Raw genomic sequence first — 12,441 nt, forward strand, 5'->3', positions numbered from 1 at the left:
CTTAAAAAAAAAACCCTGTCATTTGTTTCAGCAGTCTGTTCCTAGAGGAACGAGTCCTGTTTTCTAATAATCAATAGAAGTTTAATGTTTGCTTGGCAGACTTTAGTTATTACTGCATCTTTTTGTAGATACCTTCTTTATTTAAAAAAAAAAATAAACACTTGGTAGCAATTTAAGGATCAGACTCTCTTGCCTTGTGCTATTGGTAGTGAGCCCAGTTGCATTAAAAGATGTACTGGTATCTCAATCAGTCATCAGGCCCAGGCAGCTCTGAGTGTTGATAAAGGCCTTGCTTGCTGCTTCTCCAGGTGTCTAAGTGCTGACTCCAGGTGCAGAAAACAGTATATTTGGAGCTGGATACAAGGATTCTTAAGCGCAATGTATGAGTACAAAACAGAGTTTTAGGTCCTCGGTCTCGTAGAGTAATGGCTCTCAAACCTGCTTGAACTCAGAATCATCTCTGGAGCATTTGAAAATGCCTGGGTTCTCTGCTGAATCTGTTAAGTCAAAATCGTAAGAGGGTGGGGTTGGGCAACTGTATATTTTTAAGGGCTCTAAAAGTTATTCTGATGTGCAGCCAAGGTTGAGATCCACTGTTGTTAGAGACCCTCTAAACATTTTCTCTTACTCATGCTTCATTTTTTTTAATTGGCTATATAGTATTCTTTGGTACAAATGTGTCATAACTTGTTCTCTCTTGATGGACATTTAATTTGCTTCTAGTCTTTGCTATTACAAATTACTGTAGTAGTATATATTCTTGTACACATAACTTTCCCCACATTCATGAATACATTTTTAATTTCCTAGAATTAGAATTGTTTAGGCAAGTTATATGTATTTGTGAATTTGAGGATATGAGTTTTGTCTGTGAAAAGATGCTTTTTAAATGCTCAAGTGTTCTAGTCTTAGACTGAAACTGTTCTTAAATCTTGGAAGTCCTTACTTTTTGTTTTCATTTCTAATTAGGCCAGTACTAAAGTAGAAGTGGATATGGAGAAAGCAGAGAGCCTCCAGGTGACAAGAGGAGACTTCCTTGCCTCTTTGGAGAATGATATCAAACCAGTGAGTATGTGTATGGAGTGATATATAAAACAAAAAAATAAAATGATTCAGTAAAAATAAGTGTCCTTCTACCTGGTGTAGGGAAGATTATATCATATATTTAGTTTTATAAAATCAGAAAATCTTAATGTCTAGTATGAGAATCATCTGTACAATAAACCATGGTAACTGGGTGACTAAACAATATTTGCCTAAATATTTATCATGAAAGGGAGCTCACCATCTTATAAGGCAGCCCATTTAATTTTTTTTTTTTTTTGGCGGGGGGCGTGCATGGTCTGGGAATCGAACCTGGGTCTCTGGCATGGAAGGCAAGCATTCTGCCATTGAACCACCCATGCACCCCAGCCCATTTAATTTTGAGACTTTTTAAGAATTAGTTCTTACTCTATATTGAACTAGAATTAGTTTTCCTATTGGTTCTTCTGCAATTTGAAGCTACAGAAGCCTAAATACTGTCCATCTTCCACATGTTAGTCACTAGCTGTTATGTCTTGCTCCCTCCCTGTCCCTCTCCCCCCTCCCCCTTCCTCCTCCTCCTCCCTCTTACTCCCCCCCAGCCCCCCTCCTTCTTTCCCTCCCTTTCCTCATTTTCCTTCAGGGCATCCCTTTTCTCTTGTTCAATACCTTTAGTTCCTCTAACTGCCATAATTTTCTAATACTCTCCACCATCCTAGATGCCCTTTAAAAAAGAAGTGTCAGTATTATTAAAATATTCTCAGAATTAAACAGTCATGGTTGGAGCTTTAGAATAGAGTATGAGACCACTAACCATTTTTCTATAAAACAACTAGTAATGTTTGAATAACCATTGTTTGAGGTCCTATATTAGAACAAAAACAAATTGTAGAAGGGCTCATTCTTTTTTTTTCATCACATAGTTGCATATTCATCATCATGATCATTTGTTGGAACACTTGCAGCAATTCAGAAAAAGAAATAAAGAGAAAACAGAAAAAAAAATTCATACATACCATACCCTTTACCTCTCCCTTTCATTGATCAGTAGCATTTCAATCTACTAAATTTATTTTAACATTTGTTCCCCGATTATTTATTTTTATTCCATATGTTTTACTCATTTGTTGATAAGGTAGATAAAAGGAACATCAGACACACGGTTTTCACAATCACACAGTCACATTGTGAAAGCTCTATCATTATACAATCATCTTCAAGAAACATGGCTACTGGAACACAGCTCTACATTTTCAGGCAGTTCTCTCCAGCCTCTCTGTTATGCCTTGACTAACAAGGTGATATCTATTTAATGCGTAGGAATAACCTCCAGGATAACCTCCTGACTCTGTTTGGAATCTCTCAGCCATTGACACTTTACTTTGTCTCATTTCTCTTCCCCCTTTGGTCGAGAAGGTTTTCTCAGTCCCTTGATGCTGAGTCCCAGCTCATTCTAGGATTTCTGTCCCACATTGCCAGGAAGGGCCACACCCCTGGGAGTCATGTCCCACGTAGAGAGGGGGCGGGCAGTGAGTTTGTTTGCTGTGTTGGCTGAGAGAGGCCACATGTGAGCAACAGAAGAGGTTCTCTTGGGGGTAACTCTTAGGCCTAATTTTAAGTAGGCTTAGCCTATCTTTTGTGAGGTTAAGTTTCATATGAACAAACCCCAAGATTGGGGGCTCAGCCTATTGCTTTGGTTGTCCCCACTGCTTGTGAGAATATGGAGAATTCTCCACTTGGGGAAGTTGAACTTTCCCCTTTCTCACCATTCCCCCAAGGGGACTTTGCAAATACTTTTTTATTCACTATTCAAATAGAAAGGCCCATTATTAAAGAGATGTGTATTTAGTTTTCTGTCTCGAATGGACCTCAAGTGCACAGAAGTGCATTAATCTTAATCTTTAATTCATGACATACTGTTGTCATTAGTCTTTATACATAGCCCTATTTTATTTGTCTTATTTTAAAATAATATAATGACACTCATGAACTATCTCTAAGCTAAGAATAAGAATGTTTTCTACCTATGTTTTCCTCTCCCATCCTGTCCCCCTGCCTCCATCTACCCTAGGTAACCACTGTTTCTGAATTTTGTATTTCATTGTTTTCTTTCACTTGTTTGGTTATCGTTATTTTTTTAAAAAAGAAAAAAAAACTTTATAAAAAGGGAATTACTATGTATATAATCTCCTGGGACTTGCTGTTTTATTAAATATTTTATTACCAAAAGTCAACTATGTGATTTTTTGTAGCTGTTGCATCACTTATTTACATTGCCAAATAGCATACCATTGTGTACCTATCAAAATTTATCCATCTTCCTGTCGATGAGAATTTGGAATGTTACTAATTTTTGTTGCTATAAATGCTACTATGGAAGCTTTCTTGAATGAATTTCTCCTAGGTATATATTTAGGATTAAAAGTGCTAGGTTGTTAGATATGTGAATGTACAACTTTAAGAGAGAATTTCAGACTGTTTCCCCAGTGGTTGAACCAATGAACACTGTCGCCAGTGACGTGCCTTGAGGTCTTGTTGCTCCAGCACTTGGTACTGTCAGACTTTTTCATCTTTTTCCATTCAGTTGCATATAAAGTGGTATCTCATTTTGGTCTTGATTTTAACTTCACTGATTACTTGTGAATTTAAGCATTTCTTCATATGATTATCGGCCATATGTGTGTCTTCTCTGAAAAATTCATGTTTTTGCCTGTTTTTATATCATATTGTTCATTCTTTATTTTTACTCGATCTGTATAAATTCTTTATATATCCTTGACAATAATTATTTGTTACAAGTATCTCCTGTAAAGACAAAAATCAGTTTGTTTTAGTTCTGTCTACTTTTTATGACCATTGTGACTTTTAAATATAAAATGATTATTTGCAGAAGTTATGAGAAATCGGGATGGTTTAATCTTTTGCTGTTGTCATTTGTAATAGTTACCAAAAATATTAGAACTGGGCCTAACTGATCTATTCCAAGAGTTTTTAAATACCAAATTTTTTAGTTTTTCTTTATTCTAAGTGTCTGGAGGACAAAATAAACAATGAGATGAGGATGAGTAAGTAAGACTCATACATACTGTGTAGCCGGGGAGAATCATTGTTTTCTGGTTCAGTCATTTAAAGCTATTGCTATAAGGCTTGGAGTATAAAGCTGGAACAATTAAAGATAGAAAGCCAGCCAACCTACAGATTTCCTAGAACAGCCATTCAACTAGTATTTGTTAGGCTTTTCCTTTATAACTTTTCATGGGACCCCTAAATTTATGACACCCAGTCCAGGCAATGAGGACTCCTCTATACACAGGAAGCAAAGGTCTACTGTATACAAGAGAGTGGGCTGAAAAAATGGTTTGGTGGCAAAGGAATAGAGGCATGAGACCACTGGATGCTGTTTCAGAGACGGTACTGCCAAGAATGATTTTCTGAGGGACAAGTTCTAAAGAACTATTAAAATTATTCCTTCATTGACTAGTCAAAAGTTTTATTTTTTGAGGAATGTAATAATCTTTAAAATTTTGAAATTCTCAAGATACATGGCCTTTACATATCTCTTGAGTTATGTTTTTGTACTCATTTCTTCTTATTATTCAATGTGATTGCTGCACGCTAAAGTCATTGGCTACTTTTGGCAGCCAGTTGAAAGTTATTTGAGTTTAGAAATTGAGAATGACAAGTGATGTGATTTAAGCTCCAATAATCAGTGAACGCGAAGTTATTTTCTGTAGTAACTACGAACATACTTACCTTGATGCTATTTAACTTACGTCCCCTGTAACCCTTACCACCCCGATCTTGTGGGCATGAGCTCCCCTTTGCCATTTTATATTTCTCATTTTCGTTCATAGCACGTCCAGTCAGTATTAAGAGAGCACTTGATCTCTTAGTCCATGATCCCTTTTTCTCTTTGCTCTTAACAGAATGGCCACGACCCAACGTACTTCTTATAGAAAGAAGCTTAGTGGAACATACTCTTTGTCTTAGGGGCTATGAGGGGTCCGTTTGAAGATAACTTGGGCTCTTGCAGAATCTGAGCCTGTAATTTATTGTTTCTGTTCCATCAGGTCCCCGAAAACAGATTTTCTTTTTAATTTATTGGGTAAAAAGTTGAATGAGAAGTTGTAAAACAATTTTTTGCTGATTATTTGCTTTTTGCTTTTCAGGCATTTTGCATTAATATGGAATAGTGCTCAATACTTTTAGAATGTATGTGGTATGCACTCAAATACTAATTTGAGTATTGGTTTTTAATACTAATGCTCAAAATGCTTTCAACTCTCCTTTTCCTCAATAGGCATTTGGCACAAACCAGGAGGATTATGCAAGTTACATTATGAATGGTATCATCAAATGGGGTGACCCAGTTACTCGGGTTCTAGAAGATGGGGAGCTGCTGGTTCAGCAGACTAAAAACAGTGATCGCACACCATTGGTCAGCGTCCTCCTGGAAGGTGAGAAAGGATCATGAGATGGCATTAAAAGTAAAAAAAGCAACACTTTTAAAGAAATCATTTAGTATACTCTAGAAAAGTGAGTTATTTTCAATTCTGTACTTTGTTCATGGTCTGAAAACAGTAATCCAGTTTATTGTACCAATATTGTGCACAAACTAAAATTTTCTTTAGATAATATGTTACTGATAAAAGATAGCAATTAATTTTCTTACAGGATTGTATCGGGATATCTTTGGTGCTTAATAGATTGATAACATGTAGTACTTGGTTCAATTAAATATTTACCCGGTATTTGCTAGTTTTAGGCATTGAACTAGGTACAAGTCTCCCAGTGGCTGTGAGATTTCAGAGTCAGGAAGTTATTCTGGAGGTTATTCTTATACATTATATAGATAACACTTTTTAGTTTACAGTGTATTGGAGTGGCTAGAGGGAAGTACCTGAAACTGTTGAACTATATTCCAGTAGCCTTGATTCTTGAAGAAGACTGTATAACGAGGTAGCTTGTACAATGTGACTATGTGGTTGTGAAAACTTTGCATCTGATGTTCCTTTTATCTAGGGTATGGAAAGATGAGTAAAAAAAATTAAGGATAAAAAATAAGTAATAGGGAGAGAGAAAGGGTAAAAATTGGGTAGATTGAAATACTGTGGGTCAGTGAGAGGAAGGAATAAAGGGTATGGGATGTATGAGTTCTTTTTCCTTCTTTTTTTTTGGAGTGATGCAGATGTTCTAAAAATGATCATGGTGAAGAATACACAACTATGTGATGACATTGTGAACCATTTGATTGTATAATATGGTTGCACTGTGTATGTGTGTATATTTCTCAACAACAGTATTTTTTTAAAAAACATCATTATGGCTGTTTTGTGGTTTAGGATGGTTTGGAGGGACATAAATGATATAGGAGAGACCAACGGTTAGAAGCAGTTGCATTAGTCTTAAAAGAGCAGATTATGACTAGAGGTAATGTGGTGATAGTACAAATAAAAATAGAAGGCCAATTTGAGAAATATTTAGGAGTAGACAATCAAAAGATCTAATAATTATTAGTATTTTTTCATTTAAATTATCTCAGTTAAACCTCACTTCAATCCTGTGAGGGTAGATGTTACCATTATCCCTATTTTGTAGATGGGGAAGCTGAAGCTTAGAAATGTTAATTAACTAGATTGAATATGGGTCAAACAAGACCGCCAGATATTTGGCATACACAGCTTGGTAAATGGCATTGTCTACCAAGATTGGTAACAGTGGTGGAGAAGCAGAGTTCAGGATGAAAGATCGTAAATTTAGTTTTGGTCACGTTGCGTTCAAGGGTCCTATGGGATAAATGAATTGGATAAGTGGGTCTGGCTCTCAGAAGGGAGTTCTGGCTGTCATTGTGCATTCGTGAATTATCAGTCTGTAGGCTGTCATTGAAGCCAGGGAAGTAGGTGAAGTCACTTACAGAAAGGGTTTAAGATGAGAAGAAAAGGAAGCTTAGAACTGACCTGAGTGTATCAACATTTAAAGATTAAGTAGAGCAGGAAGATTTGACAAAGGAGAGTAAGAAAGCAACCAAAGAGTAAGAAGGAGCAAAGAGAATGTGCTATCATAGAAGCCAAGAAAAGAAAAGTATCTCAAGAAAGAGGAGTTATCAGTGTGTCAGATACTCTTAAGAGGCCAAGAACGATAAAGTATCTGTTGGCCTTGGTGACATGGAGGTCATCGGTGATCTTGGTGGGAGCCTGTTGTGCATAATGGGGCTGGAAGCCGTACGATTGCTTGAGGAAGGGTGGGAGGTGAAGCGCGAAGGCAGTCATGTAGATAATTATTTAGCGGAGTTCCACTCTGAAGGGGAGAAGGAAGGGTGGTGTTGAGGGGTGTAAAGTGCAGAAAGAGGTTGTTTGTTTTATTTTGTTTATTAAATTATTAGGGAGGCTAGGTTTAAATGCTATTGAAAAGACTGCAGGAGAGAGCAAGAGCTTGAGTACCCAGGAGAGAGGGGAACAGTCGACAATGTCAGGTTCCTGGGAAGATAGAGGAATTGGTTTATAGTTTGAAAGAGAACTGCCTGTTCCTTTGCATAGAAAGGAGAAAGAGGGGATGTCTAAATGAGGGTTATTCTGTAGATTTGGTTGCCTTTATGAGAAGGCCGAGGTCTTCAGAATTCTAGATTTTAATCTAGACTTAAAGGTACTCTAATTAGCCAGAAGTTTGAAAGATTAAGGCTGTGTGAGAAAGTAAGAAGGAATGTATTTCACCATAGTTTTGAGAAATGCTAATCAGTTCATTAAATTTAGTTGCTAGTAAATAAGAGAACATGTGTCTGTCGTGAAACTGTGTTAGAAAATGTTAATGAGCAAACTAGTTGAGATTTCAGTACCTTGTGGATAAAAGTTTAAACTTGTTTTATTCCCATTTGCTTAGGTTGGCTTTTTTTCCCTGACTTGCTCATATCTTCATGCAGGCCCTCCTCACAGTGGGAAGACTGCTTTAGCTGCTAAGATTGCAGAGGAATCCAACTTCCCTTTCATCAAAATCTGTTCTCCTGATAAGATGATTGGCTTTTCTGAGACAGCCAAATGTCAGGCCATGAAGAAGGTATCAAGATTTTTACTTTCACTTAAATTTCCTATCTCTTAGATATGTGCATGTATATACCTGTACATATATATCTAACTTTGTGCATGTGTGTATATAAACAATAGCACCAATGTTCTCAAAATGGAAGTAAATAATCAATAGAATTTAGGAAGAAACAGTGACTGTTTTAGATATATTTAACTTTTAATGTATTTTTATTATAATACCTTTATTTTCCAAATTATGCTTTGTTTAGCACATATTAACATTAATTTTCATTAAATTTGTATCAACTCTACTGAAAAAAGATTCATATTTCAGAGTATTTGAATACAGTGAAGCAAATGCATTTAGTTTTTTTTTTTTTTAAGTTCTTTCGTTAACGTATAAAGCTGAACTGTCTAAGGTCAATTAAATTGGCTGTATAGTTTGGGAAAGAACAGAAATACATCACCGGGAAGATAGTCTCAGCAGCCTCTTCAAAAGGATGGCTCGGATTATTAGGTAATAATCAAAGTCTGCTTGGCAACTTAATGTAGTCCTCATACTTTTTCCTTTCTCCAAGGGCCACTTACCACTCTCTGAGCAGTCTTCTTGGACTCTCACTGAGTCTATGTAAAACTACATAGAATCCTAGAGCTGGAAGAAGTCTCAGATCATGTGTTGCATCTCTCTTACATTCAAGCAAATGCTGTCTAAACCATCTAGGATAGTGGGTGACTGCTCTTTTAAAAAAAGCAAAACAATAAGAATCAGTGATGAAGAATCTTTGTGGCTGTGTGTGTGTGTATTCACCTGAATTGTCTGGGAATTTTCACCCATTTTATTTAGGTTTTTATTTTGTCAAATTCCTCCCAGAAGCTAAATACAATTGGAAACCGGTAAGCACTTGTTTTACTCCACAGGAGTAGGATCATTCAGAGATACTCCAATGAAAGTATGCAACCCTTAAGCAAAGCTTTTCTACATTTAAAAGGAAAAAGAGAAAAACACTATACAGTAGTCTTTCCTTATGTTCATTGCACAAAATGAGTCCTGCTATTAGAACTTGGACACTCAATTTTTTTGTTTTAAACAAATCTCAGCTTTTATAACTTTTTTCTACTCCAAAAATCTTTACTTCAGAATGGTATAGAAACCCGTATTTCTGCCCAATACACTGAAATTTTTTCTTTGTAATAAATTTCTTCTCTTTAAAACCAAAAACAAAGCAAAAAAACAGAAAGGAAAATGCTCTACCTATCGTGGTTTCTGCAGCTGTGAATGTATTTCTCAGTTTATAGCTGCTTTAGCTACTTCAGACTCCAGATCTGCTTTAAATGTATATAACTATATCCACACTCAGCAGAATACTCCTTTGTAAACAGCAACCTGGGAAAAGAGATCTGGAAAGAAAAAATACAGTATTTATGAGTACCAGGAAACAAACATGGCCCAGTAAAATATGAGGCAAGAATGCCTACGAGATGCTTTTTTTTTCATTTACATTTCTTTCCCATGGTTTGTCTTTTTTTTTTTTAATTTTTTTTTTATTTTTTAAACAGCCACTTCTGGTCATTAGAACGAATCTGACCGTGCTTTGGAACATCAGTGATTATAACAAAGCTATTAAGTTTTTAAAAAAGTATTTATACCGCTTACATTCACTTTGCACCCTCTAAATACTGATGACAGATGACAGAGAGGTAAAAAACAGCACAAATGGCAAGACCATCAAAAATGGTGCTTTCAAACACACGTTGGCATAACGGTGGAGACTCTAAATGGCTGTTTCAGCTCACTTGGTAGGCAGTGTTTCCACTGAGGTTTTGTATATCCCCAGACAGTAAAGAAATTCTTTTTATATCCAGCTGAGGTATTTCTTTCACTAAAATTCTTACCTTTTTTTCAAGCTTCATTTTGTATAGATATGAAGTGACTGTAAACCAAAAGAGATGTGGGAAAATCAGAATCAGGAAAAGAATCTTGAGATTTACTACCCAATAAAGACAGCTCAAGGTGTTTAACCATGGGATAGGATTACTTCAGTTTTTCTTTAGGGAAGACACTGAGGAGGAAAAACATATTCAAGAAGAAGCAAACTCTAAAAAATGTAAATTTTTAAAGTTACTTTCTTGTTTGTGAAAGTATCAGAAAAATATTTGTGTAGGGTGCTTGAAATGATAGAGGAAGTGGTACTTCTAACAGATTTGAGCCGTATATACTGAAATGCCAAGATATAACTCTGTATAATACAGTTCTTTCAAAATTGAATGTGAAAGAGAGGGAAATGTTGCCGGACCCAAAAGAATTTAGAATATCAGAATCACTTTATTCTGTTTCTTAGGTGAAACCAGTAATATCTAATGTTCCCAGGAAAATCTGGACAGAATAACTGGGACCAGTAACTTCCCTTGAATAGGTAGAGGTAGTTTTTCTATTTTTTGTTTATTCCTTCTAAAGGGGCTCATCAAGCCACCATCAATCTCTTCCTTAGGTGAAAATTTAAATAAAAGCCTTTGGAATCTGTGGCCATTAAACTTCCCATTTAATTGAATAGTTAATTCTATTTGCATTTCCCTAAATTATCCATTTCTTATACTTGTCCAAAAATGGTAGTCTCCTCTGCCTATGATAAATAACTCCATAGCTTTCCACCAGGTGCCAACTTCTACCTCAGATGTGCTCTGAGATGTGGGTGGATTGTCCTAGTTTTTCTATAAAAGTTTTTAAAAAGTACTTTAGGCTCCTACAGATCAAAGGTGCTTTGTAAGTGTGAGATATTATCATTTTTATTATTTTAATCTCTTGCAAATTGACTTGAGGGGGAAAGGTAATATGTGCTGGTTTTAGAGGCTTAAATGGTTAAATTAATGGCTTAATAACTTAAGATTTAATCTTTAAATTGTTGAAGCCTTTCAAGGTAGAGTTTTAGATGAGTTGAAGGCTAAGGAGTATAAAAATAAGTGTCTATGCAAGCTTATTCAAAATTGTTTCGATTTATGATTCACTGTCTGGATCACCCGTACACCCTTAAAGTTACAGAAGTTATTTCTGCTTCACCGTGTAATAAATTAATATTAAACTTTCTGGGTTTCCTTGGGAAAAAATTATTCCCTCTAGCCAAAGTTCAGAACAGAGAAAAGAATGAAGCTTAGATATCTTAGAAATATATTAGAAATATTGCAAAATCTTTCCCTGCAAATAGTTTTCACATTGTTATCTAATGATAGGTTGACAAAAGCCTGAGGGCTCAAACCAGTCTACAGATGCTAAGTCTTCCAGGTTGTTTTTGAAAATGAGATATAAATGCCATTCTGTAGTATTTCTAGTCTACCTCCCTCCCCTATTCTCTTTCCTTCATTTTTAATGTGAAAATGAGAAGATGTTTCCATTTTTTTTCCTCCGAGCACAAATAATTTATCATGTTTTATCATTCCAGAGAGGAAATTTATTTCCTTACAAATGTCACCTAGCTTTTCCTAGTTAAAAATGTAATTTAGAAAACACAGAAAAGAACATTGAAGAAAATAAAAACAGATCAGTATTTGCACTTATCCTTTAATTTGTTTCTCTTTTCAGACACACACACAACACGGTATGTACTGAGGATCAGACAGGACATACTGATTAAAACCTGCTTTTTCTCTTAAAATGTTGTGAACTTTTTTCAGTATGGTTACAATTTATCTTCTGTTTTAAATTTGTTGCTGTGCAATGTTCATTTATATATAAACCATTTATATCATGTTCTTTTTGTTGGACAGTTAGGTGTTTCCAGGGTTTTTCCCCACAATTATGAATAATATTTTGTGGAACTACCCAACTAGAGAAATTATTGCCCCCATTTTATTAGATTTTTCTTAGATAGAGTATTGTACTGGCTGAAAACTTGCGCTTAGAATCTCAGTTCCATCGCACTTAAATCAGCTCTATAACCCTGAACAAGCCATTTAATCCATAAGCCTGTGTTTTTTCATCTGTAAAATGAGGATAATGTCAATAACTACCTCATAGGGTTATTATTAAAGTTAAATGAAAAAAAATTAAATGAAATGCTAGTTGTATAAATCACACTGGGCCTGAAACATAATATGTGGCTATTTTTATTTATCATTTTTATTGTACATACATTTCTGATTGCTTCTGCAGGATAAATTATCACAATTGGGATTGTTAAATTTAAAATATGAATATTTTAAAGCGTTTCAATACCTGTTGCTATCAAAACTCTTATATGAAAGTGCTAATGGTTTATAAAGTTGTACCCATCTCTTCAGAAAGTTGCACTAATGTATATTCACAGTTCAAACATATGGAAGCATCGGTTTCCTTGTATTCTCACTCACGCTTGATCTTATTAAAATATTTTTTGCCAATTTGATAAGCAAAGGTTAGCATTTAATT

The 12,441-nt window shown here is 35.4% G+C and overlaps 1 protein-coding gene across 2 annotated transcripts in view; it reads left to right on the plus strand.

The window, feature by feature from the left end:
* The window catches only part of NSF (N-ethylmaleimide sensitive factor, vesicle fusing ATPase), a 182,337-nt gene that overhangs the window by 134,857 nt on the left and 35,039 nt on the right, over window positions 1–12,441 (plus strand). For both annotated transcript variants that reach the window (XM_077164052.1, XM_077164053.1), the window contains 3 exons: window positions 970–1,065; window positions 5,324–5,480; window positions 7,940–8,073. In XM_077164052.1, coding sequence (XP_077020167.1) covers window positions 970–1,065; window positions 5,324–5,480; window positions 7,940–8,073 — 387 coding nt within the window. The remainder of the gene's footprint in view (window positions 1–969; window positions 1,066–5,323; window positions 5,481–7,939; window positions 8,074–12,441) is intronic.

The sequence above is a fragment of the Tamandua tetradactyla genome, chromosome 6 (genome assembly GCF_023851605.1).
Source record: "Tamandua tetradactyla isolate mTamTet1 chromosome 6, mTamTet1.pri, whole genome shotgun sequence".
NCBI lineage: Eukaryota > Metazoa > Chordata > Mammalia > Pilosa > Myrmecophagidae > Tamandua > Tamandua tetradactyla.